The 26,802-nt window shown below is 41.8% G+C and overlaps 1 protein-coding gene across 15 annotated transcripts in view; it reads right to left on the minus strand.

The window, feature by feature from the left end:
* Window positions 1-26,802, minus strand: part of LOC138739425 (spermatogenesis-associated protein 13-like) — a 160,053-nt gene that overhangs the window by 117,892 nt on the left and 15,359 nt on the right. For 7 of the 15 annotated variants that reach the window (XM_069891426.1, XM_069891425.1, XM_069891429.1 and 4 more), the window contains 2 exons: window positions 12,077-12,152; window positions 10,774-10,809 (listed from right to left, as the gene is read on the minus strand). In XM_069891426.1, coding sequence (XP_069747527.1) covers window positions 10,774-10,809; window positions 12,077-12,136 — 96 coding nt within the window. In that variant the 5' untranslated portion in view covers window positions 12,137-12,152. Of the gene's footprint in view, window positions 1-10,773; window positions 10,810-12,076; window positions 12,153-26,802 lie in introns of those variants that run through there. The other 8 variants (XM_069891421.1, XM_069891431.1, XM_069891420.1 and 5 more) reach the window with 3 other exon arrangements.

Below are 26,802 nucleotides of genomic sequence, written 5' to 3' on the forward strand. Positions count from 1 at the left end.
GACTTAGCCCAAGTTTTTAATTTTGGCCCTCTGTGAATTGGAGTTTGACACCCCTGCTTTAGATGATAAATGCAACCTCAGAAATATACCCTACAGTAAATGCCAAGTACAAAAAGATTCATCCAAAATTAAATTTCAATGAAAGGACTGGGTTCCGCCAAGATTCAACCTACGAGTGAAATTAAGAGAATTTACAAGCATAAAAATTTCAAGCAAAGAAATTGGCTTGCAGACTCAGTAGTAGAAACAAAAATCTGCATTCATTTATGTCATAGCTGAGTCCACTGGTGTGGAACTGCTAAATTTTGTATGAATCTTTAATTGATACAAAAATGAATGAGTTTTCTTGAAGCTTTATAGCCTTTGCCACACATTTAAGGCAACAACCATACCGATTATGAGTAGTGAAGGTGAACATTCTGTTCTAACTACAGGTCATGCAACACTTTGGATTTGTTCAGGACATGAAAATCCCAACTACTTTCAAGCTTTCATGAAATAAACATTGGTGGATGAGTACTTACCACAACTAAGCACAGAATTAAGTGTTTCCATAGGCGCCTCATTCCCATGTGTAGCTTCCAGCCATTTTCAAGATCAGTCAAAAAAGACGCCTAAACCATCTGCTTATGACAGGATTTTCTTACTTCTGTAAGAACGGCACGCACACCAAAGCCTTGGAATCGAGGCTGATTTATTGCTCTGGCCATCACACTTATATGGACCCCAGGCACTGTCATCAGGACCCCGCATCATCAGAGCACCGGCCTGGGATTGGCCGGCGTTCCCGCCATAGTTCCCCATCTTCCCACCACTCAGGTCAGCACAGTTGCCACGCTCATCTGCCATTTTATAGACCAGTCCGCATAACCGTGAACGGGCCGATATTCTTTAGACCGAAGGGCACGCAGAGAAATTCAAACAAGCCAAAGGGGGTTAAATTGTAGTCTTGGGGATGTCCTGGGGGTGAACTGGGTACACCTGGATAAGGCCCTTTGCAGGTTGGCAGCAAAATCTTGGATGAGGGTCTCTGGATATCAGTCGGGTGTTGTGGCCTTGCTGAGGCAGCAGTAGTTGCCACATGGCCTCCAACCTCCCACTGTTTTAGGCATCACATGGAGGGGGGAGGCCCAGGGACTGTCGGAGTCCCCAGCTCCTCTATTTTCTTAAACTCCTCCTTCACTGGGCTGAGAGATTTGTGAAAGAGTTGGCACGCCCTGGCATGGAGTAGGGAGCCCTTCAGTCAAAATATAGTGCCTTACCCCATGCTTTGGCTTGGCCACGAACTATAGTGCCACTATTGAAGAGATCTCCACCAGAATGCGGGCGAATTCATTGTCCGAAAGCGTTGTAGAGTCCAGATGGAGGGCGGGTAGTTTGGCTTCCCCCAGAGGCAGAGTCTTAAAAGTTCTGGCATGCACCAAGCGCTGTCCCTTGAGGTCGATGAGCAAGCAGTGAACCCCCCAAAACCTGCACCACTGCCATGAGGGTGAAGGTCCATGTAAAGCAGCTGAAGGGGAATGGTGCAGGAACCAAAAGTCCGAATGGAGGAGTTGTTTACTGCCCTTAGTGCTGGGTCCTGCTTGCCACTGTGGGTGTCAAGGTCTGTGTGGGTTAAGGCACTTATCTCAGCGCCAGTGTCAACCAGGAAACGCCTCCCCAACAAGGAGTCCCAGATATAGAGGAGGCTATCATGTGGGCCAACCGCCACAGACATCAACAATGGTTGGCCAGGGCATTTCCTGGAAAACCGCAGGGTGAGAGGCATCGACAGGCCTCCGCATCCCATCGCTGATGATAGTCGTATAGCTGTCCCGGGGTATTAACTTACCTTTCCGCTGGTCTTGAACTCGCAGACGGCTGTTCGTGGAGCTTGCTTATGTGGTCTACAACGCTGGTGTTGTTCTTTGCTCTCCAAAGCATGTCCACCAGGGCCACTACCTTCTGAGGGTCACTGACATCCTCATTCATGAGCAAGAGTCGGATAACCTCGGACAGCTGGTCCAGAAAGAGTAGGCAAGGTTTGCAACCCTCGGTCAAAGAGAGCATCTTGCTTATTAGAGTAGACAGGGCCTTGTCCACCAATCGGTCCATATACAGCAATTGGGCAGTGTACTTGCGCCAAAAGAGCCCAAAAATGCGGGTTAACAACTCTTTGAAGGCTGCATATTTGCCTTACTCTGGAGGCTGCCACAGGAAATCTATGACCCTTGCTGCTGTGTCTTGATCAAGGGCACTCATGATGTAGAAGTAGCACATGTCGTCGGCGGCAACATGTCGAAGCTGGAACTGAGACTTGGTCTGCGTGACCCACGTGTGTGGCTGCGACACCCAAAATGTTGGGAGCCAGTGTGATACCGTGTAGATGGTCTTTGGCTGCTCTTGATCAGGGTCACCAATGTAGTGATCATGTTACACGAGTGTGGAGAAAAATGACATGCACACCAAAGCCTTGGAATCGAGACTGCTTTATTACTCTGGCCATCGCACTTTTATGGTCCCCAGGTGCTGAAGTCAGGGCCCTGCATCATCGGAGCACTGACCTGAGATCGGCTGGCATTCCCACCATAGTTCCCTATCTTCCTGCCATGCGGGAGGTCACTGGGACGAGAACCAATGTCACCCCGCAGGTCTGCACAATCGCCGCATTTGTCGGCCATTTTGTGCGCTGGTCCACGTTTCCGAGTATGGGTTGCTACAGGCCATACCTTTGTTATCATAGAACATTATAGCACAGTATAGGCCCTTCAGCCCAACCAATATAAACCTAGTCAACAAACTAAACTTTCCCTAACTCACATCTATTACCCTCTACTTTTCTTGCATCCATGTCACTATTGTACCAGCCTCCATCACCATTCCCTGTAATGTATTCCAGGTACCCACTATTCTCTCTGTGTGTAAAAAAAAAAATGCCCCTGACGTCTCCTCTAAATTTTCCTCCTCTCACCTTGTGCAGATGTCTTCTGGTGTTTACTACTCTCGCCCCGGGATAAAAGTGCTGGCTGTCCACCCTGTCTGTCTCAAATAATATTTTATTAACATTTATTAAGTCACCATTCATCCTTCTTCACTCCAAAGAAAAAAGCCCCAGCTCTGTTATAACTTGTTCTCGTAAGAGATATTCTCCAATTCAGTCCTGGTAAATTTCCTCTGCACTTTCTCCAAACCTTCCACATCCTACCTGTAATGAGGTGACAAGGTTTGACCTTCCATTTATCCGGATTGAACTCCATCTGCTACTTTTCCGCCCAACAACCCTGCATCCTGTCTATATTCTGTTGTAACCTACAACAATGTTCTACACTATCCGCAACTCCAACCTTCGTTAGCTTTGATTAATATTGCATCAAACAAAATTTGTAAATACTTGAGTGTGATATAATTTTTTAGATGCTTCATTAATAGTGAGAGAAAATAAAATCCAATTAAGGCACTAATTCCTTTAAAGTAGTATACCCACTCCTACAGAGACTGGCCTACTGCTATTCCAGTCCATATTCCACATGATTTTCAATGCCTTAAAGATATCCAAATACATGCAATAAATGTAGTCTTAGCAGCTACAAATATTAATAGATTTTAAATAATCTACAATAATACTCTATTCCAATCATTCATTAACCTTGGGGATTTGGCAGTGGTAGACTGGCAAACTTTCCAGATAATCAGATGTAATTTGTATTAACACCTGAACATACTTTCACTTCATTTGTGTACGTCTCACAGAATTATATAGTGAACCTAGTAAATTTAAAAAGGGAGTGGGAAATACACAAACATTTCAGACCCTATTTTGTTGAAATGGCATGCAACCAGGATTTCTGGATAGCTATTACAGACATAGCATAGATGCTTTGTGAAACTGTGCCCAAGTCTGCGCTTAATCTCACCGACATAGAGGCCACATGAGGGACGAAAAATGCAGTTGATAAGGTTGAAGATGGTGAATGTGAATCTCACTTGAACAGGGCTGTTTAGGTTCCTGGGTGATGATGATGGAGGAGGTGCAAAGTGTTTATACTCAAAGTTTCCAGTCTCTTGTGTATTCACAGGGCAAGTTTAAAATTGTAAAAGTAAATGTTCTCTGAACTAACACATAAACCTTTGGTGAAGATGGGAGCAAATAGAGTCTTACAGAAGAAGTAAGGGTTATGGAAATAAAGCAGAAAAGGCATATTGGAACTAATGATCAGATCAGCAGAGAAGGCTCCGAGGGCCTTTGACCTAATCTTGTTAACCTTTCTTCTGTACAGTAAGTGGATCTAATGACCAAATAAACAAATGAGAAAGAGGAAAGAGGTAGAAAAGTAGTGCATTTAAGTTTTAATATTTATATTTAACAAGAATAGTAGAATATAATTTTCTTCATCAATTGTATTATTATTCCACATAAATTCAATGGACTTAATCCTAATTATTCAAATACGTGTTTTCAATGTGCGATAGAAACAAGGACTTTTTTTTGTATTTTGAAAAAGTGGAAAGGTTTTGGAATGAACTGAGTTTATTATTAGGGCAAATTATGAAGATAAAGATACCAAAGGATCCAAGACTAATTTTACTCAGAGATATTTATGAAAAGGATACAAAATTGAAATTGGACAAATACCAAGAAAAAATTTTAAGTATTGCAAAAGCAACTGCAAAGAAATGTATCGTGGTATTATGGAAAGATAATAGAGAAGTGTTATTACGAAGATGGCCTGTTGTGTTATGTATGAAAGAGAAGAAACTTGAAGTCTTTAACTTCTGTGGTTGTTAAGAAATAGCAGAGAATTACAGTTAAAAAAAGTGTGTATTTTAGTTTTCCTAATTTGTTTTAAATTTTATTTAATTGTTTGCATCATTACAGGAAAAAATGAATAAAACATTACTCAAATATCCATAATCAATGATACAAAAAAATACTTTTATATTTTTCTCCCCATCCCCCCCCCATGCAAAAGTAAGAAAAGGAAAGTTTAAAAAAAAGAAACACCTACCATTTAATATACAATAATATTAGCATATACAATCATTAATTGTTATTAAAAATTACTAATTAAGAGGAGTGGATAAAATAGAAGAGGTGGACAAAAAATTATCCTTAAAATCCATATATGGTTTCCAAATACAATAAAAATTTCAACTCGATTCCTTAAACTATATGTAATTTTTTCCAAAGATATACAATTTTGCATCTCATTAGACCATCTACTTATTTAACATAAAAAGGACTTCATCTATCAAGGACAAAAAAGAAAAAAAAAGGAAAAAAAGACTAAGAAAAACATTAACCACAAAGCCTGTCGGAGCTCAATGCCTGTCCTCAGGTCTCTTACATTCATCTCGACTTTGGCCTGATTGGAATGGGCCCCCCCTCCCCCATCAACCCCGAGAGAGGAAGGTTGGGGGTGGTGGATAGAGGGGAAGGGAGAGGAGAGAGCAGGCGGCGAAGCGCAAGGGACCGCACCTATATAACACATTTAGGGTTGTCAGATCTTAAAGAAAAAATATGAAACCTTTCTTAAGTTATAAGTTATCTTCTCCAAGGGAACACAACTCCGTATTTCCATATTCCAGCGCACAATGTCCAGATGAAAGTCTGAATTCCAGGTAACCACTATGCAAATCCTGGCCACCGCCAGAGCAATCAACACAAATTGGATTTGAAATTTGGACAACTTCATTGCAAGTCTTATATTCATGATGTTTCTCAACAGGAACAACTCTGGGTCCTGTGGAAACTTTTTACCTATAATTTTCTCTTAGGTCTACCCTAGTTCTATCCAAAAGGGTCTTGGAGCATGACCAGGTTGAGTGCACAAAGGTGCCGCACCTCTATGCCGCACCTAAAACATTGAATAAAGGTAAACCAGAAATTTCTGATCAATTTCTAGCATAGCTGGTGAATAAAATTAATCTGCACCAGCATATATCTTGAGTTAATTGTTATGGTTATGCTGTCATGACACAGATCTGACCACCACCATTCATTTATCATGACCCCCTAGGTCTGAATCACATCTCTGCCTTGATCTAAGAAGCCTCGATTTTGGGTTTTCCGCCTGGATCAGGGAATACATTACCAAAATAAAATGTGTTCCCTCTTCAAATCAGAGCCTCAATGTCACTGCACTCTGGTAAGGCCATGGTTGGACCTAATTTGTCCCTCAAGTAAGATCTTAGTTGAAAACAGCAGCAGAGTCCTATTTGACAAGTTGTCTTTAATTCTTAACTGTTCAAATGACATAAGTTGCCCCCGCTCATAACAGTTCTCGATATACCTGACCCCTTTTTGGCACCAAGTGTCCAGGATCTTGAAATCAATAGTTAATGGTATTAAATTATGAGACGGGGGATTTTTGGAGACAAACTCACTTTCTGGCCAATACATTGGTTTATTTTATTCCACACATATAGTGTATGTTTTAGAAGGGGACTGTCCTTCTTGCCAGATAACAATTTGGCGTCCCATATATAGATAAATTCTGCTATTTTCTCACCTACTACGTGCAGACCAATTTGTGCCGAGGATGGTGTGCCTCCCCTCTCAAAGAGCAAGGTGATCCATCTTGACTGGGGTGCACAATACTACCTTTTGAAGTCTGGTAATTTTCATTTATGTCAATATTTGCATGGAGACTCTGGCCACCTTTTTGTTCCTTAGGAACGAACTTACCAGTGTATTAAGGGGTAAAACACAGGATTCTGTTGACACCGTGGTTAAGTGAAAAAAACACAAATGTTGGAGAAACTCAGCAGGTCAAACAGTGCAAAGGTAAAGATGCACCTTGATGAAAGGCTCAAACCTGATATGTTGGTGATGTATCTTTACCTTTGCTACATAAAGGCACTGTTTGACCTGCTGAGTTTCTCCAGCATTTGTGGTTTTTACCTGTGCATTAAGGTTTTGGAAGAATCTCCAGGGCAACACTATGGGCAAAGTCTGGAAGAGACACTGGAACCTCAGCAACACATTCATTTTTATACAATTGACCCTGCCTATCAATGTGATAGTCCTCCTCCATTTTTTAAGTCCTCCTCCATTTTTTTGAGCAAGGGATGTTGTTAAAGTTATACAAATTTGATAAATTGTTATCTACCTTGACCCCCAGGTACTTGTTCCCCATTTGCAGCCATTTCAATCGACTTTTCTTTTTCAATTCACTGTAATCCCCCTTTGTGAGTGGTATAATTTTGCTTTTGTCCCAATTCTGAGCCCAGAGATCTTCCAATGTGAAGTGGAGCCTGGCCATTTACAGGTTCTGTCAGGTATATCATCAGCATTTTTCCTGGCCACTCTAAAGTTCTTGATGTCTGGATCTTGGCAAATGGCTTCTGCCAAATGTTTAATAGCTATTAAACTGTTTATTCTTAATGCAGGTGTATTAGTTAGGCATTGAAAGAGTAAGTCTCAAAAACCAGAAAATACACCTATCCAGTATCTATCAATCCTAATAGGTGCCTTATACCCAGGGATTTCCTGTATTATATTTTGTGCCTCTATTTTCTTTCCATCATAACTGTCTCTGGAGATGCATCAAACCAGAATGGAAAGACTCTCAATGGGTTGAACAAATATAAATAAATGGTTTGATCTGCTAAAATATTTATGGCTTCAAATAAATCTATTTCAGCTGCAGCTAAATTAATGGAATACTTGATGGAATATACTATGATTTCATTGCAATATTTCATCATTCCAATTTAAATAAATCAATTGATATTCAGATTACTTGTGGGAGAAGAATCCCGTTATTTGTTTTAAAAATATTTCTCATCCAAACCATGATGCAAGTATTTTTTATATTTTACTCACATTTTTATTGTACAGAATGGCCTGTGAATATACTTTTTTTTTCAAATATGAAATAAGATGGTCACAAATTGTAAATGTAACTTAAATGGCAGCACTGATGTGGAATCACACTGCACTTCTGTACTTGTCTTTTTGTTCTAGTGTTGAATGAAGCTGAAAAATTTGCTCTATTATAATACAGTATTCTAACCTATATGATTCCTTTTCCCACTATAGAAGGAGCATTAATTTTTAACAAGATCTATTCTCTTTCGTTCCCCTCAGCTCAAATCACAATATTAAAAAATTGTTAAACAACATTCAAATGAAATATTCCATGAAAATTTACTCAACAGAAGAAATCTACTCTAGTCAACAGCACTTTGCTCTATCAGTTGAGGGTTTCAATTTCTGAAATAGTTCAGCATTTAGCTCACAGGGACACTGGTTCCCAAAAGCCCTTGAGAACTTTGGAACTCACCTAATTTCTATTCTGCACGCTCCTTTGAACCCTATTGGGGCAACATTTTTCTGTGCTCCCTTTGAACATGTTTCCATGGAAAATGCCTTACTCTGTAATATTTAAAAAAGCAAATTAAATGCGTGCAGGAATATCAGAAGGAATACCATCCAAAAGTCCAGAAAAGCTGCTAGTTTGACACAAAAGTCCTGAAACTGTGTAGCAGCTTTAGGTGTCCTATGGACACAGACTCAAGATCTCTCAGTATGCAAACACTGTTCAGACCTCTCCCATTGACAATTGTTTTTTGCCTTCAAATTTGACCTATTGATGTTAAAAATAACCCGTTAGTCAGTTTAGAAGAAGATCCCTTATCATTGTACGAGATAGTTTGTCACAAATTAATTGAAACATAATTCACTTCACTAGTAATTAGAATACAAACCGATCAGCAACAACAGATAATGTTATCCTCTATTCACATAAATGCACTGAATACAACTGAATTCTTCATGCACATTTAAAATTCTAGCTACCAGATTTTAAATAATTCAATAAGCTCACTGGACCAGCATAGTGAACACGTAACCTCTTTCTTCAAAGTTACTGATTAGCTTCATGAATTTCATGAATAACATTTTCTTGAGAAAGACAAACAGTGACCAATTTGTAAAACAACACTGAAGTATATGGAATGGCTTATACTCTTTTTCTTAAATTACAGTAGACTTGAAGAGCTTCCACACCAAGACATTTCATTATTTAGCAGATTTACAATAATCAATACAGAGAACAAGTTTTGTTTTAAAGAAACATGAATTTTATTTAAATTTGTGAAAACAAAAATTCTATGGATCACCAGCCACTGATGAAATACACCAAGGTCATTTAGATTAAAAAAGGTGCTTATACACTGAATAATTACAAATGTCATTAAGCTAATGTAGCTCAAAACATCACACAAATAAGCCTCCTCTCCATCAATGCCTCCAATTGTCTCAGGAAAACAGCCAACATGTTCAAGGATTCATCCCAGTCCAGTAACACTCTGTTCTCTCCACCTCCATCAAGCAGAACCTAGGTGCTTGAAAATATGAACCTCCAGATTCAAGATTCTTTTCTGTTGTTATCAAACTCTGAAATAGACTGTAAATATGAGGTCTCGGCACTGTTTTAATTGTGTTTCTCTATACTCTACAGTTTGTAACAAAATTCCATGCACTCCTTGACTAACTATATCAGTGCACAAAATGGCGGTGCTGCCATAGCTACTGTAATGGCATAGCTACTGGTGCTGCGGACTCAAGAGGACAGGCAGCAGATACACAGTGCTGCTCCGCAGGGTCCTAGTGCCCACTTTTGATGCCGAACACACCATAAAGGCTTTAAACACCTTGTTAAACAAGCCAATGGTGTTTTTTTTAATGTAACCACAGAGATCTGTGCCCAAGATGGTGGTGATTGTAACGGGAAGCATACCACAAGCAGCTGCAGACCCCACTGGAGCAATGGACTAGGGCAGCAGAAACAGGAGAACACCCCCCCAACCCCGTTGAGAAAGAGAAGCAAGGGAGATGGTCCTCCAGGGAAAGTGACCACAGCAGTGAACCAGCGAGGGGCTCAGAGGCTGAAGGACCCACACAGACTGCAAGCAGTGGGTAAATTACATTTGATGGACTCACAAAGGTTGCAGGATGCTAGCGACTAGCTCATGGGAACCAATAGACTGGGATTTGAGAGGATGATGAGGGCAAGATGGGTTCCCAAAGGGCTCAGGTGCTGAAGACTTCCTGATCTTATTGGAGGTTTGGACTTGGAACTCGGGCTGCCAATAGTTTCAACAGGAGTCTGTGTGATTGCACAACCCTGAATACCCTGTGGTTGTGCTTTGCGTTGACTTGCATAGATAATACACAAAATAAAGATTTTCACTATATCAGTACACATAAACAATTCAGTACAATTATTCATTGTTGTTCTAACAAGGATTGGCACAAAATAATTGTAAATTAAAAATTACAACATCAACCAGGTCAATAAAATCTTCCATGAATCACATTTTGACATTATAAGTTTTAATCTACAGGAATACATCATCCATTTTACAGAAAGAATTTTTTTTAAAAACCACAGAATAGTTACCAGAGACTGAAACTATGCTAATTTTTTTCTTCTCTAGTCCAAAATACCGAAGCCACTTGCACTATTCCAATTATTGCCCTGTAAAGTTATTTTATTCACCATATAATTATCAAACTTAGTGGTGAATTACAAGATACAACTTGAATAAGCAATAAATTCATAACAAGTTTTCCTCCATTTAATGCAAAATGCATCCAAAGCATGACAAAGGGTTTTCAACTTGAAATACAAGCCATTACTGTTCCCACTGAAAGAGTGTTCCCACCTGCTGAGCATTTCCAGCATTTTCTCTTTTTATTTTAGATTTCAAGCACCTGCATTTTGTCTTGATTTTCACACCATAATCTTCATTAATTAACAAATTAATTAATTCAAAAGTTCATCTTACCAAATCTGGAGCACTGATAGCCCAATCAATAAATCCCTGAAAATGAAAATACACACATAGTTAATATGCATTTTGTTAATTCTAATCTAATTTGGTTGAGATAAAATTAAATAAGAATAATAGGGAATGGATGAATAGTCATCTGAAAACTAAAAAGTAATTCAAATTTTAAATACAAGATAAGTGATGAAATATCTCTCTAATCACAATAAACCCAGCTTTTAATGAAAAGAATATTTAATTAAAAAGTGCTACATTATTCATTTTTAAAAATTATTCCAGAATTTCTCATTTCAAAGGCTCGCACAAAAGTGGCACAGAGGTCAACGCTGCCACCTCACACTCCAGAGACCCAGCTTTGATCCTGAAACATTGGTCGTCTGCATGGACTTTGCTCATTTTCCCAGTGATCAAGTGGGTTTCAGCAGGGTGATCCAGTTTTCTCCCAAAGGCATGGTGGGAACTAGCTACTGTAAATTATCTTAATACATAGGTAAGCACAGAGTTGAACAGTATGCAAGAGATAATAAATTTCAGGGTGTGGTGAATTTCTGCCAAGCTGCCTGTCTCCTCTCTGGCGAGCCTTGCTGTACTAACATTGGCTGTGCATTATCTCTACTGTTAAGGACATTCCCCTTGGGTATAACTGTGTATGCACCTATTGTCTTTCATCATTGTACCATGAGTTTCTGCTAATAAAGCCATGATTGTTGTTTGACCACATCGTCTTTGTCTAATTTCATCAACTGGCACTTCAATGTCTCTCCCCCCCCCCCCCCCCCCCCCACCGACCCCGGCAGAAGGGTTCAAATCAAAAGGACAGCTGCTAGGAAAGACTGAAGCAAGTGATACACGAATACCATGTTTGGCATTGAAAATACGCCAGAATCTAGCAAGCAATTGAAATGCAATGAGATGGTTTATGAATATGTCAGCCTATCAGGTTGTTTATGAATTCTGGTGCTTCTTCTCAAAACAAGTGGCTCCTCTGCAATCTTGGGAATTGATTGTGGGAATTGTATTGTGGGAAGGACCGACTTCTGGACCTGCTGCAGAATCACCAGTGTGAGGCAGTAGAGTCTCAGCATTGCAATCTGAAAGCTTACTAGGGGTCACAGGCTGGGGAGGTGAGCCCAATCTCTCAGGCTCACCCTGAGTAGGGGTGTGAGGAAGGGGCGAACCAGGTGAGGCCAGATCTCTTCGGGGTACGGTGTCAGTACTCCCATCTGGGAATTTAACGAGCATAGTTGGGGTTGGTATGCAGTAGCTGAACTGGTTGGACTAGGGGGTCTGTTGTACGCACCCGAGCATGGCTCTTCAACAGCACGGTTCCAGGCTCAGATAAACAGGCTGGCCAGTCCATCACAGTTCCTGATTTCCTAGGAAAGGCAAGCATACGTTCATGAGGTGTTTGACCGAATAGAATGTAGTGCCTCAGGCAGCACCTCCTGCCACCAGGTAACAGGGTAACCATATGTTTTTAAAGCAAGATAAAGAGTCTTCCAGACTATAGCATTAGCCCTTTCGACCTGCCCATTGCCCTGCGGGTTGTAGCTCGTGGTACGGCTGGTGGCAATCCCCTTCTGTAGCAGGGCTCTCCGCAGTTCAGCGCTCATAATGCCGAGCCCCTATCAGTATGAATGTAATTGGGAAAACCAAAAATTCTGAAAATTCTGTCAAGTGACTTAATGACAGACGCTGTTGAGACTTCAGGGCAGGGTATCGCAAAGGGAAACCTGGAATATTTGTCAATTACTGTCAGGAAATATACATTTTTGTTGTTGGAAGGTAACAATCCTTTAAAATCTAAGATAATCCTCTCAAAAGGTCGGGTTGCCTTGATGAGAGTGGCCTCCGAAGCTTTGAAGTATTGCGGTTTGCATTCGGCGCAAACGGGACAGCTTTTAGTCAATTTCCTGACTTCTTCCAAAAGTAAGGAAGGTTGTTGGCCCTTGTGTAGTGGAAGAATCTCGTGACTTCTGGGTGGCACAGTCTGCTATGGATCTCTTTTAGCCCCTCCAGCTGAACATCAGCAGCAGATCGTGACAAGGCGTCAGAGGGATTAATTTAACCTGCCCGGTCTGTACTGGATCTCATAATTATAAGTTGAGAGTTCTATTCACCAACGTGCCATCTTATTGTTCTTGATTTTACTTTTGTGTTTAGTACTAAACATGTAGGCTACAGATTTCTGATCAGTGAAAAGAGTAAATTTTCTGCAGGCTAGAAAGTTTATCCAGTAGCGAACAGCTTCAATAATAGCCTAGGCTTCTTTTTCAATGGCAGGATGTTTAAGTTCCGGTCCGCGTAACATGCAGGAGAAGAATGCCAAAGGTCTGCCCTTTTGATTAAGGGTTCCTGCCAAGCACAATCTGAGGCATCAGTTTCCACTTGGAATGGGACATCTTCATCAATGGACGAGAGAGCAGCTTTGGCAATATCAGCTTTAATTCTTTCGAAAGCCTTCAAGGCCATTGGAGAGAGAGAGAAAAAGATTTAGTGTCAAACAGAGGGCGTGTCTTCATGGCGTAGTTCCGAACCCATTTGCAGTAATAGGAAAAGAATCCCATACACCTTTTAAGGGCTTTTCCTGAGTCTGGGGGTGGTAACTTCTTAAGGGGGGGCCATTCTTTCCGGGTCGGGGCGGATTTCGCCCTTGCAGACAATATAGCCCAGAATGGGTAGCTCTGCCACGTTGAACACACATTTGCCCTCGTTAAATGTAAGGTTGAGTTCTTTAGCTGTTGCTAAAAATTTCTTTAAATCATACTCAGCCTGTGCTTTCCCACAGATAGTGACATTATCCAGATAGGGAAACTTACCCTGTAACTCATACGTCCTAACAATCTTATCCATTTCCCTCTGAAACACGGACACACCATTAGCAACCCCAAAAGGTACCCTTTTAAACTGGTACAACCCCCCATCAGCCTCAAAAGCCATATAGGGCCATTCCCTTTTCTTAATGGGAATTTGGTGATAAGCTGCTTTGAGGTCGATAGTGGAGTACACTTTGTATTGCGCTATCTGATTAATCATTTTATTAATGCATGGCAGGGGGTAGGCATCCAGTTTAGTGTAATGGTTGATTGGCTGTAGTCAATAGCCAGTCGTCTCTTAGTGTGATTTTTCACGACTACCACTTGGGCCCGCCACGGACTCTTACTAGGTTCAATTACTCCCTCTTTAAGCAGTCTCTGGGTCTCCGCTTTGATAAATTCATGATCCTCTTTGCTCTTAGTGGCAATCGGCTGACACCCAGGGGGTAAATCACTGAAAAGGGAAGGAGCTTTGATCTTTAATGCGGACAGACCGCAGTAACTAGCATGAGGGATGGTAAGCGTGGGTAGTGGCCCACCGAAGTTTAACACTACACTGTTCATCTGAGATTGAATATCTAACCCCAGTAACACAGGGGCGCAGAGCTCCAGCATATTAAAGAGCCACACTTCAGCAAGGCAATGTCCCTGTAAATTTAAAGTAACTTTACACTTGTCCCGTACAATTTTTGTAAGTTTACTACAAGCCATCGATATCTTTCGGTTCGCTGGATATCTCCACAAATTTAAGGCTCTGGCAACTTTCTCGAGAATGTAGCTGTCAGTACTCCCCGAGTTTATTAGACAATCAAGAGTCTCGCCATTCACCTCCCCCTTCATAGTCGGCTGTTCCAGTCCGTAACATCCCCCAAGCTTTACAGTCAATTGAGCTTTCACAGGGGATCTCACCTCGCCGTCACTTGAAGTCGAGTCAGCCTGCTCATCTGAAGATTCCCCCTTTTCAAAGTTGTCTTCCATTCCAGCAGCTCCAGGACGCATTTTCTTGGTGCTTCTCTTCTTCTTCTTCTTCTCAGTGGGAGTACTTTTCACCTTGCACACTTTAGCGAAGTGGCCGAGTTTCCCACAATAGCTACAGGTAGCAAATCGAGCCGGGCACTTCTGTCTGGGCTGCCAGCTCTCATCACAGAAGTAGCATTTTTCAGGAGTTCACCTTTTTCTTTCCTTTGGGGTTCTAGCACTCCTGGATGTTTCCTTTTCAGTTTCTAGCATTTCATTGGACTGCATGGCATTTCTCAGTGTTTTGGCTAGAGCGACTGCCCGGTCGTAGGTTAAGGGCTCCATCTCCAGCAACCTCTGTCAGATGTAAATGGAGTCAATCCCGTTAACAAAAGCATGCAGCTTCAAGGCATTGTGGTGTTGTTGCACATTGACTGCCCTGACATCACATTCGTTTGCCAGCAAGTCAAGGGCCAGTGCATAGGCAGCATCACTTTCCCGGGTTTCTGGCATCTAGTCAGCAAATGATATCGAGCAAGCACCACATTCCGTGGCGCTGCATAATGAGCAGTCAGACGTTCCCGGGCTATAGCCAGAGTGGTAGTTCCTTGCGTTACGGCGAAAAGGACCTCACCCAGCAGAAAGTTCAGGTGGCCCCACTCTATCACCTCATCGACCACGTTGTTTCAAGCAATGTAGCAATCGAAACAAGCAATCCAGTGGTTGAAAATTTTTCTGGCCCTCGGGGCAGACTGGTCGATTATCAGCCGCTCTGGCTTGAGTGTTGCATCCATTTCTGCTAATAAAATTGAAGTGCCAGTTGAAGAAGTAGACAAAGACGATGTGGTCAAACAATAATCATGGCTTTTATTAGCAGAAACTCATGGTACAATAATGAAAGACAATAGGTGCATACACATTTATACCCAAGGGGAGTGTTTTTAACAATAGAGATAATGCACAGCCAATGTTAGTACAACAAGGCTTGCCAGAGGGGAGATCGACAGCTTAGCAGACATTCATCACACAGGGAAACAAGGAAGTGATGTGGGACATGGATCCAACAGACTAAATAACCTCCTGCCGTAAACACAGCAAGAAAGATCCAAGAGCCTATGTATTTTTTCCTTTATTATACATTTCCCTGTTTGCTAAACAATTAAAATAACTTTAAAATTTTTAAAAATTGACATGGCTCATTCACAGTCAGAGACTGGAGCTCTCAATTTAAAAGGTCTTTATTCAGCATGATTATGGATTTATGGTCATATACATTGTACACTGTACATTTGCTCCAAAATTCTTTCTTGCTGCAACCAAACAGGTACTTTGTAAAAAAAAAACTAGAATAAATACAAATGATAGATAATAAATATTCAGTTACCATCGTGCAAGAAAAATAGCTCAATAATGGAGACAGGCCTCTTCTGCAGTTCCGTTGTAGTTTATGATTAGGTCAGTAAGGGGAAGTTCAAGTGCCTGATAGCCATTGGTGCTGGTGGGGTGGGGGAAGGGTTTGAATTGCTCAAACCTAGAGATGCTTAACCTCAGGTTTCTGGATATCCAAGAACTTAAAAGATACTAACCCTCTCCACCTCCATCCCATCAATCTGGACAGGCGTTTGGCCCTTCAGCTTCCTCTTCCAAAAATCTATAATAAACCTCTTTTCTTGGTAATGTTGGTGTCTTGATCTATGTGTTAAGTGGTAGAAATTTGTTTTCAACTATGAGTTGATGCAAGAGATGGCAAATTGATACCTTTCCAAACTCACCAAGGAAGTTTTAGAAGGGTCAATTAACCAACATGTCTACCCCTATGTAGTTTCAATACTATAGAATCAGGATATCCTACATGCAAAGATTATATTGGTCAACAAACAAAAGGTTTGCTTCCTGAAAAAAAAATTTGGGAATTATGATAGACATCTTCAAGCTGAACACAAAGATAATTTCAGATTTCCTGTATCACTTAGGACGTTGAAGAAATACTCAATTAATTTTTATTGAATTTAGCATGTTTAATCACATAATGATGCTGACACATTGCATTAGTTCAATTGACCTAAAAATGTTTGCCACTAATTTTTGTTTGTACTCAGCATCTGACGTCTCTCGTGTCAGTGTCCAACAATAGTTGGCCAGCATTGATGGATTCCAGTTGCCTTAATACTGTTCATCACTGACTGCACCAAGATCAGCAGGGAAGAAGTCCAAGTGCGAATGCTATTATTAAGTACACTCATTATGCTATTGCCTGACATGTGAATCAATATGCGTTCAATCTATAATCAAAGTAATGCATAGCATTAGTATATGTGAACTGCTTTTATAGCCTATCTGCATCTATCCTAAGTGTGCCCAGGCCTAAGACAACATTCGCATAGCACCTGCACTGAGTGCATGCCCAGGCATGCTTGGACTTACCAAATCAGCTTGCTTTGTGGGCAACATACTAGTAGACAAAATATAACAGGAGATTTCAACAATAGGTTATATCTTAAAGGCATGTGATGGGAAATCTTTTAAGGAGATTTTTGTGATCAACAGCTTGAAATATATAAAATACACCCAAAGTGTTTAGGAAACAAAATCTTTACTGTCCAGTGTTACTTTCAATGTCCAATGGATGCTATGCATAAACAGTTTATTTTTGCAGACTGATTCCAATTTGTATTCACTGGCTGATACCTATATCCCACAAGTTCTGAAAGATGTTCCATGCCCAATAATCCCCAACAGCTTATATGAAGGGTTGTGAGTAATGTATGTGCAAATGTTGGGTACCTTTTCTAGTAACAGCAGAGCTAGCAGTAATTCTACTCAAGTCAGAAAAATATTTGATATTAAGGGTGGTTGATTTCAGTACTAGTACCCAATAGATGACAGAGACCAAAAATACTAAATACTCTTGATTTGAGAAACAAAGGCAAGATAATTTTTTAAAAGTTGGAATAACTCTCAAAAGGCACAGAAGACGTGTGCTACAAAATTAACGTCACAACAACCTATTTTTATGATGCATCCTTAAATTGATGATCTCAAAGGAAGGATAAAGTGGAGCTTGTGATCTCTCCTCAGCCAATATCTCCAGCATTGAGGCATAATCGCACTCTGCTGGCTGTGTTGCACAATCCACATCACCAGCATCCCAAACATCAGATTCCTGAAAAATGAACCAAATCAACAGGTGGATTAAGAGGGAGAGGGGGGGGGGGGGGGCGTGGCAAGATGGCGTAGAGTCTAGATGTCTAATCTCAACCTCTCTGGCTGGACTTTTAAATACCCGTTTTTTAACCCTTTGTTTGCAAGTTTAAACTTTTTAAATTTTAGTTTAAAGTATTAAGGAATTATTATGGCCACTAATGGTAAAAAGACTAAATTTCAAGTTCAAAAGAAGATACAGTTTTGAAATGCTGAAGATCTGGGACTGAGACGACTTGAAACAGCCCCAGGCTCAATTTCTTCATTGCCTAAATCCCAAAGATCGCCTGTGGAGGCTGAAAAAAATCTATTACTCACCAAATGAATGGAAATGCATCAGGTAGCATTACAATCTGAAGAAATCGTTTTTATTCGCGAATGGATGAGAAAACTACAAGATGCAGGGGGAGACCAGTGGCGACCCCCTGAAGAAGTCGGGGTGCCGTCGCTGGGAGTCCAGACCCACAGTAAAACTTTTAAAATGCCTTCTGTTGAATTGCAGCAGGAGCTGCAGTTACCTTGTTCTGCCACCATGTCAGAGAGAGCAGAGCTGAGATTTACTGATTCACAGAATATGCAATTAAATGCAGTTATTCAACCTCTGTTGACATCTTTAATGAATGAAATGGTTCAAATGAATGCTGGTATAAGGTCAGAATTAAATATGGTTATGACACGTGTGGATGCATCTTATGAAGATTTTTTAAAATTTGAGACTGCTTTTTTGGACTGTAAACAACAAGTGACTTCTAACAAAGAAAAAGTGATGAAGGTGGAAAAATCAGTCATAGAATTAGGAGATCATGAGAAGGAGCTAGAAAGAAAAACAGATTATTTGGAAAATCAAAGTAGAAGGAATAATGTGAAAATTATTGGTTTGCCAGAAGGTATAGAAGGACAGGACTCGCTAAGGCAAATAGCACCTTTGGAAGACTACACAAAAGAGTCTGGAAAAACAACCACCTGAAGAAACACACAAAGATCAGCGTGTACAGAGCCGTTGTCATACCCACGCTTCTGTTCGGCTCCAAATCATGGGTCCTCTACCGGCATCACCTACGGCTCCTAGAACGCTTCCATGAGCGCTGTCTCCGCTCCATCCTCAACATTCATTGGAATATCTTCATCACCAACATCAAAGTACTCGAGCTGACAGTCCGCAAGCATCGAATCCATGCTGCTGAAGACCCAACTGCGCTGGGTGGGTCAAGTCTCCAGAATGGAGGACCATCGCCTTCCCAAGATCGTGTTCTATGGCGAGCTCTCCACTGGCCACCGAGACAGAGGTGCACCAAAGAAGAGGTACAAGGACTGCTTAAAGAAATTTCTTGGTGCCTGCCACATTGACCAACGCCTCCAACCGTGCATCTTGGCGCCTCACAGTTCAGCGGGCAGCAACCTCCTTTGAAGAAGACCGCAGAGCCCACCTCACTGACAAAAGACAAAGGAGGAAAAACCCAACACCCAACCCCAACCCACCAGTTTTCCCCTGCAACTGCTGCAACTGTGCCTACCTGTCCTGCATCGGACTTGTCAGTCACCAACGAGCCTGCAGCAAATGTGGACATACCCCTCCATAAATCTTCGTCTGCGAAGCCAAGCCAAAGAAAGAAAAGAAAAAAAATAGAAGGACAAGATCCTCTTCGTCTTTTTTAAAGACTGGATTCCACAAATATTAGGGCAAGAATTTTTCCCTGGGGGATTGGCACTGGAAAGAGCCCATAGAGCTTTAAGAAGAATACCCTCAGCTGGTCAACCCCCGAGACCGGTAATAATTCGATGTTTGAGTTATTTGGATAGAGAAGCAATACTTCGACTTGCAGAACAAAATACGAGACAACGACAAACCCCATTATTGATTCAGAATAGCAGAGTCTTTTTTTATCCTGATTTGAGTCAAGATGTCAATCAACGTTGATGTCGATTTAATCCAGTTAAAGAAGTTTTGTGGCGTAAAGGCTATAAGTCTACTTTTCATTACCCTGCAGTGTTGAAGGTCTTTTACGGAGACTATCAATTTTGGTTTTTTGAAACTGATTGTGTGGCAACTATATGATGCTCACGACGTGTGCAAGCATCCCATTTATTTCACTTGGATGACTTGGTAGACACGACCCCATCCACGTTCACGAATGAAATGCTGACACTACCGGAAGGCCATAGGACCCGCCTCACATTCGAGCAGGCTTTCTTGGAGCAGTTGCCAGAAGATATCCACACGCTGCTGGCCGATGAGGATTTCAGTTACTCACGGAGAGTCACAGCCCAAGCTGACATTCTATGGTGGGCTAAGCAACAAAGCATGACATTGTAAGAAATGTCACCCAGATCCCACTCACAGCAGCAGGACCATGCAACTCCAACATTAGACCAGCAGCAGGGTCGATCAAATCTATCGTCTGACCATCTGTCGGCCTGGGGAGAACAGGACGAAGATAGCACCCAATGGTGTTTCATCATTAATGATGGGGCACAGAAGCTTGTCACTGCCGACCTCCCCTGTGCATTTCATTGAAACATTGGTGCCAGCCGTCACTAATAGGTGTGGCAGCCTTTTATATGTCTGGGATAGACATTTGGCTGGCATTTCTTGGTGAATACAGGAGCTGAGATCAGCATGCTTCCTTCCCCCTTTAGGGTGTGACACACATAACAAAATACCCGGGCCATCCTTGAAAGCCACAAACTGCAGTACTATTCAGACAGTTGGCACATGTAGGGTCACGCTTCAGTTCAGCCATACTAAGTTCACATGGATGTTCACATTTGCCACGGTCCAACAAGCACTACTGGGAGCTGATTTTCTCAGAGCACACAGCCTGCTGGTTGATCTAGAGGAATGAGGGCTCATTCATACCAACACTTTCTAGACCTTCACCCTAGGTGAGGCCAAGGTGCCAGCCCCGCAATTAGACTCCGTTACTCTTTCAGAGAATTAATTCACCAGGTTGTTGACGGAATTCCCCGCAATAATTACACTGCAATTCACCTCAGTGATGCCAAAACATGGGGTGCAGCACTAAATACAAAGGTATTAAGCTATATGCCCAAGCTCGCAGGCTCCCTCCAGATAAACTTCATCTGGCCAAAGAAGAGTTTGAAAGGTTGGAGGACATGGATATTGAACAACAGTCTGATAGCTCCTGGGCCGTCTCGCTCTACACAGTACCCAAGACCGCAGGTGGATGGAAACCCTGTGGTGATTACCGCAGTTTGAATGAGGTCACCGCACCAGAGGTACAGGACTTCACATCCAACTTGCAGGGAGCCCGTATGTACATTGATGGGAATTGGAAACCATTGGCTTTCTTTAGTAAGCACTCAAGACCACCAGAACTCAAGTACAGTGCTTTTGATCAAGTATAGTTGACACTGTACCTGGCTATCAGGTGTTTCAAGTATTTTCTAGAAGGCAGGGATTTCACAGCTTTTACGGGCCACAAGCCATTTATATTTGCCTGCACTAAGGTATCAGATCCATAGTCAGCTCTTCAACAGAGACATTTATCATATTTCTGACTTCACGGTGGCCATCGAACACAGCTCAAGAAAGGCCAACGTAGTGGCAGAGGCATTGTCTTGCTTGGCCATACAATCCATGCAGACCTTAGCCCAAGGGGTGGACTATGTTGCGCTCATGAAAGCGCAGCAGGCAGATGAAGAAATTCCGCATTTCTGAACAGGAGACTCAAACCTGCAGCTGGAAGAAATTCTGGTAGGCCCAGGGGAGCTCAAATTCCTGTGTGACGTAACCACAGGTTGTCCTCACCCAATCATTCTGATGGCCAGGAGGCGGCATGTATTTGATGCAGTACATGTGTTGGCACATCCATCAATTAGCACAACTGTCCGCATGGTACCATGGCCTTCAAAAACAGGTCAGCAATTGGGTGAAGACATGCACTCATTGACAGACATCAAAAGTCAAACAACACACAAAAGCCCCACTACAAACTTTTGAGCAGACATATCGGAGGTTTGACCACATACACGTACATTGTAGGCCCTCTGCTGGTGTTATGTGATTCCCGTTTTCTTCTCACTATAGTGGATCAGCCTGCAGTGGCCAGAGGTGGTTCCACTGGTAGACATGACTAATGATATCTGTGCCAGGGCCCTCATTTCCACTTGGATAGCACGTTTCAGTCTGCCAGCACACATCACATTTGACAGGGGTGTCCAATTCACGTCAAGCCTTCATAAATCATAGTATAGAAGCTGGGAGGTGATGTTGCAGCTGTTTAAGGCATTGGTGAGGCCAGGTTTGGAGTACTGTGCTCAGTTCTGGTCTCCAAATTATAGAAAGGATATAGATAAGGTGGAGAGGGTGCAGAGAAGGTTTACAAGGATGTTGCCTGGCTTACAGCATCTGGACTACAGGGAGAGATTAAGGAGACAGGGACTTTTTTCATTGGAATATAGATGACTGAGAGGGGACTTGATTGAGGTATTTAAAATTATGAAAGAAATAGATAGACTAGACATAAACAGACTCTTTCCCCTGAGGGCAGGGGAGGTTGGAACAAGAGGCTATGAGTTAAGGGTAAGGGGGCAACATTTTATTAAAAGTGACTTTTTCACTCAGCGAATGGTAGCAGAATGGAATGAACTTCCGAATGAGATAGTTGCGTCAGGGTCCCTTCTATCATTTAAGAGCAGGTTGGATGTGTACATTGGAGGTGAGGGGGTTGGAGGGTTATTGGCAGTGAGCGGGAGGTTTGAGCTAGTGGAGTTGAACCGGTGCGGACTCGAAAGGCTGATATGGTGTGTTTCCGCTCCGTAAATGGTTATATGGTTATAAGCCGGTGGTCAGCAATGGCTTGAAATCAAGTAGCACCACACAACTGCGTACCATCCACAATCCAACGGACAAGTAGAAAGGTTCCATGGGCATTTGAAATCAGCCCTTATGGTGTGTCTGTGGGGACCTAATAGAGTTGACGAATGGCATCCAAGGATGATATTGATGCTTTATTGGCAAAATGGGTCTACGGCACGCCCCTAATGGTTCCAGGAGAATCGGTCTCACGAGGACAGGAAGAGACACTGCAGTGGTTCTAAGCAAGCTCTGCGAGAAGCTTGGTTCTTTAGTGCCCATACCGACATCTCAACACAGTCAGGCCAGGTCCTATGTACCTCATAACTTGCAAGACTGCAAGGACATTTTCATACAGAAAGGAGCACACCAAGAACCAATCCACCATCCATATGAAGGGCCCTTCAGGTACTAAGACGCAATGGTTCGACTTGCATTTTGGACATCAGAAGTAAAGAGGAAGCTTTTTGACCACCTCAAATCGATCCATCTGGATCTGGACGGACCAGTATGGTTCAGGCGCCTCGGCGAAGACACAGGCCATCCAAACAAAAAAATATACAGACTTTGGGGGTACAGTTCTGGAGGGATGGGTGAAGGGGCTGGACATGTGGTGACCCACTTACCAGCAAGCAAACTGGCTCCCAAAGTGGCAGATGTGCTGTGGAACATGCTGGAAATTGATCTGGAACCACAGGTTTTTATCTGGGCTGATGACATCACTTCCTGTCCATGTGACAGAAGCAGTGATGTATATAAGCCCAGCCTGCAAGTGTCAGTCTTGCAATAGACTCCACAGTGTGTATATCAACTTCCCTGTGTATACATCAACTTGACAATGGGTGACAACAGCAAATACCAGAGGACATCTGTATAAGGCAAGTGGAAGAAAGTTTAGGGAAGATAACAGAGGCATGTCTCCCCCCCCACCCCCCTCCAATCATAGAAAAAATTCAGGGTGGGCCCCTGAAATTATTTGCTGTGGGGTGGAGGAGGGTGAGACAATAGGGACATTTAGATAGGCACACGATACAAGAAAAATAGATTAACAAGTTTATTGTCATCTGATTGTATGAGTACAAGCCAATGAAACTGTGTTCTCTGGACCATGGTGCAAAACATGCAGGAACACAGCCAGACATAACACACATACCGATAAATAATATTAAAAATAAATAAATAAATAAATTGCTTTTGCTTTGTGCAAATTAGAGTCACAGATGGTTAGTGTGAGCAGTTCCTTTGATCATTCACCATTTTTACTGCATGTGGGAAGAAGTTGTTCCTCAGCCTAGTGGTGCTGGTTCTGATACTTCTCCCTCTCTCTCATCATGGGCATGAAGTATGGAAGGATTAGATTGTTGTGGAGTAGGTTTATACAGATTGGACAACAATGTAGGCTGAAGGGCCTTTTTTTGTGCTGTAATGTGCTAAGTTTCAATGTGCCTCATGATTTTATACACCTCTATTAGATCATTGTTCAACCTCCTATGCGCCAGAGGAGAAAACCCAAGTTTAGCCAATCTTTACCCATAACTCATACCCTCTAAACTAGGCACCATCCTGGTATACCTCTCAAAGCCTCAACATCCTTTCTTTAATATTCCATGCCTCACCCAATGAAACCAAGCATACCATACACTTTTAAATAAAAACACCCTATCTACTTGTACAACCATTTTCAACGAGTTATGGACAAGACAGTATTTTCACCTCACACACACACACACCCAATGAAACTTTGGACTGGGCATAATGGAGGTCATCGTGCACTTTGTCTTCAATAACCAGCTTCATGGAAATTCTGTTAGGAAGATAAGGGAAGTTATTATAAGGAGGGTGGGATGGGAGGTGGCTGCTGAAAACCCTTCATCTTCTCAATATTTAGGTTTATATGATCCTTTTCTATGCTATAGTGAAAGAGTCAACACCAACTCTGACCTCAACCTCTGAATGTATATGTTAAAAGCATTATTGGCAACTTGTAACTCAATGACTAAAGTTAGTGTGATCTTGGTTTTGGGGTGCAGGTAATGATGGTTGAACATTACCTAACTCACCCTCAAATTATCTTGTTGAAAGTGAAATAAGGATTGCAGCAAGTAATGTTAAGAAAATGGGTATATATTGGATGAAGTTTCCCACGACCTGTTAGTGATGATCACATCTTGGAACAGTGAAAGAGAGGTGAATTTTTAGGGACAAGAACATTTAGACAAGATCTTCCATAATCTCACTATTAGCAGAATTGAAGGCTATGAAAAGGTTGAAGACAGCCATATAAAGTGGTTGATGATACTACATAAACCTTTCTTAATTTTCACCATGTATCCACAATGCCTATTGTTCATAAGAATCCACTCTTTGATTCTAGGATGAACTCCAACCATTGGTAAGAGGCCACTGAGGAGGATTCTTGCAAGACTTTCATTGTGACAAATAGAAGGGACTTGAAAATGAACATACAAATTAAGAGCAGTTTAGGCCATTATGCCCTTTTAGCCTCTTTACATTTAAGATGATCATTGCTAGATCATCTACATATTTATCATTTGCATACAGAAACATTCCTAACTTCATCCCTAACATCGAAGTACTCGAGATGGCAGAGGCCGACAGCATCGAATCCACGCTGCTGAAGATCCAACTGCGCTGGGCAGGTCACGTCTCCAGAATGGAGGTCCATCGCCTTCCCAAGATCGTGTTATATGGCAAGCTCTCCACTGGCCACCGTGACAGAGGTGCACTAAAGAAGAGGTACAAGGACTGCCTAAAAGAAATCTCTTGGTGTCTGCCACATTGACCACCGCCAGTGGGCTGATATCGCCTCAAACCGTGCATCTTGGCGCCTCACACTTCGGCAGGCAGCAACCTCCTTTGAAGAAGACCGCAGAGCCCACCTCACTGACAAAAGACAAAGGAGGAAAAACCCAACACCCAACCCACCAATTTTTCCCTGCAACCATGTCTGCCTGTCCCGCATCGGACTTGTCAGCCACAAACGAGCCTGCAGCTGACGTGGACATTACCCCTCCATAAATCTTCGTCCGTGAAGCCAAGCCAAAGAAAAGAAGAACAGAAACATTTCATCACTTTGCTCAAAAAGAAGCAATCTGCCTCTACTTTAAAATTAGTCAAATATTCAATATTACCATGCTTTGAGAAAGGCTTTCAAAGATATGACCCACAGGGGAAAAAAAAATACATCCTGTATAAAATAGATAACCCCTTTGTTATCAAAAGCAACCTCTAGTTCTAGATTCTCCAATAAAGTACATCTTCCCTGCATCAATGTCAAGACTAAACAGAATCCTGTACATTTCAATCAATTCCATTCCTGTTCTTTTGCAATTATTCCATTAGTTATGTCTGTCGTTGAAAAATTGTCACTCATAGCATCCACCAATAAGATCAATGAAAATGCATAATAAATTCACGCCAGAAGTGCTCATCTACTTTGTTTCAAAACTTAAGTAGGAATCTGTTCACGGTTTCATGTTATATTGGATATTTAGGTGTGCTGTAGAAGAGTCACATACACTCTTTTCTTCGACAATCAGTTCTTCGGCTCTGAGATTTTTGGTTGGATCGCAGCTTTTATGTGCCTATCAATTTTTTTATTTGTTCATTCTAGTTATTATAGCACTTCTGGTCCAAAAATACAGTGTTCAAGATTTATTAGCTCCTGAATCTCTTGGCCAATCTCTTCAAACCATTCTTGCTTTCTAGTGGAGGAAAAAAAACTCTTTACCGGGCACACCTCACATTAAAAACACTATGGAGCCAATTGATTGGGAATTGTCAGGTTGATTGGGAGGTGTTCAAACAATAGAGCTTTCTTTGCAGGTCCTGTAGTTCCCTTATGTATCAGAGTGCCACATAACAATCCCAAGATAAATCCCGTTCCATCAAGTAGCCTAACTAGATCATTCTAGCATTTTCACAAAACATGAGCCTACTATCAGAGAACTCAGGCTAAAATAGATAATCATACACAGGATGCCAGGCTGTAGATGCACAAGTCTTGGGTACTTTAAGGAAGATATGTCCCATCTCTCAAATGTCCTCCAATTATTTGCAAGAATATGGTCTAGGTGCAAGTTAATGAGACTGTGCAAAATAGTTCGCACAGACAAAATGGGCTGAAGGGCCTGTTTCTGTTCTGTAGTGTATGGTTTTTTTTTCAGCAGGGAAAACGATCTTGGAATACGTACTTTAAAAATATTTAAGAATAAT

Source organism: Narcine bancroftii, chromosome 7 (genome assembly GCF_036971445.1).
Source record: "Narcine bancroftii isolate sNarBan1 chromosome 7, sNarBan1.hap1, whole genome shotgun sequence".
NCBI lineage: Eukaryota > Metazoa > Chordata > Chondrichthyes > Torpediniformes > Narcinidae > Narcine > Narcine bancroftii.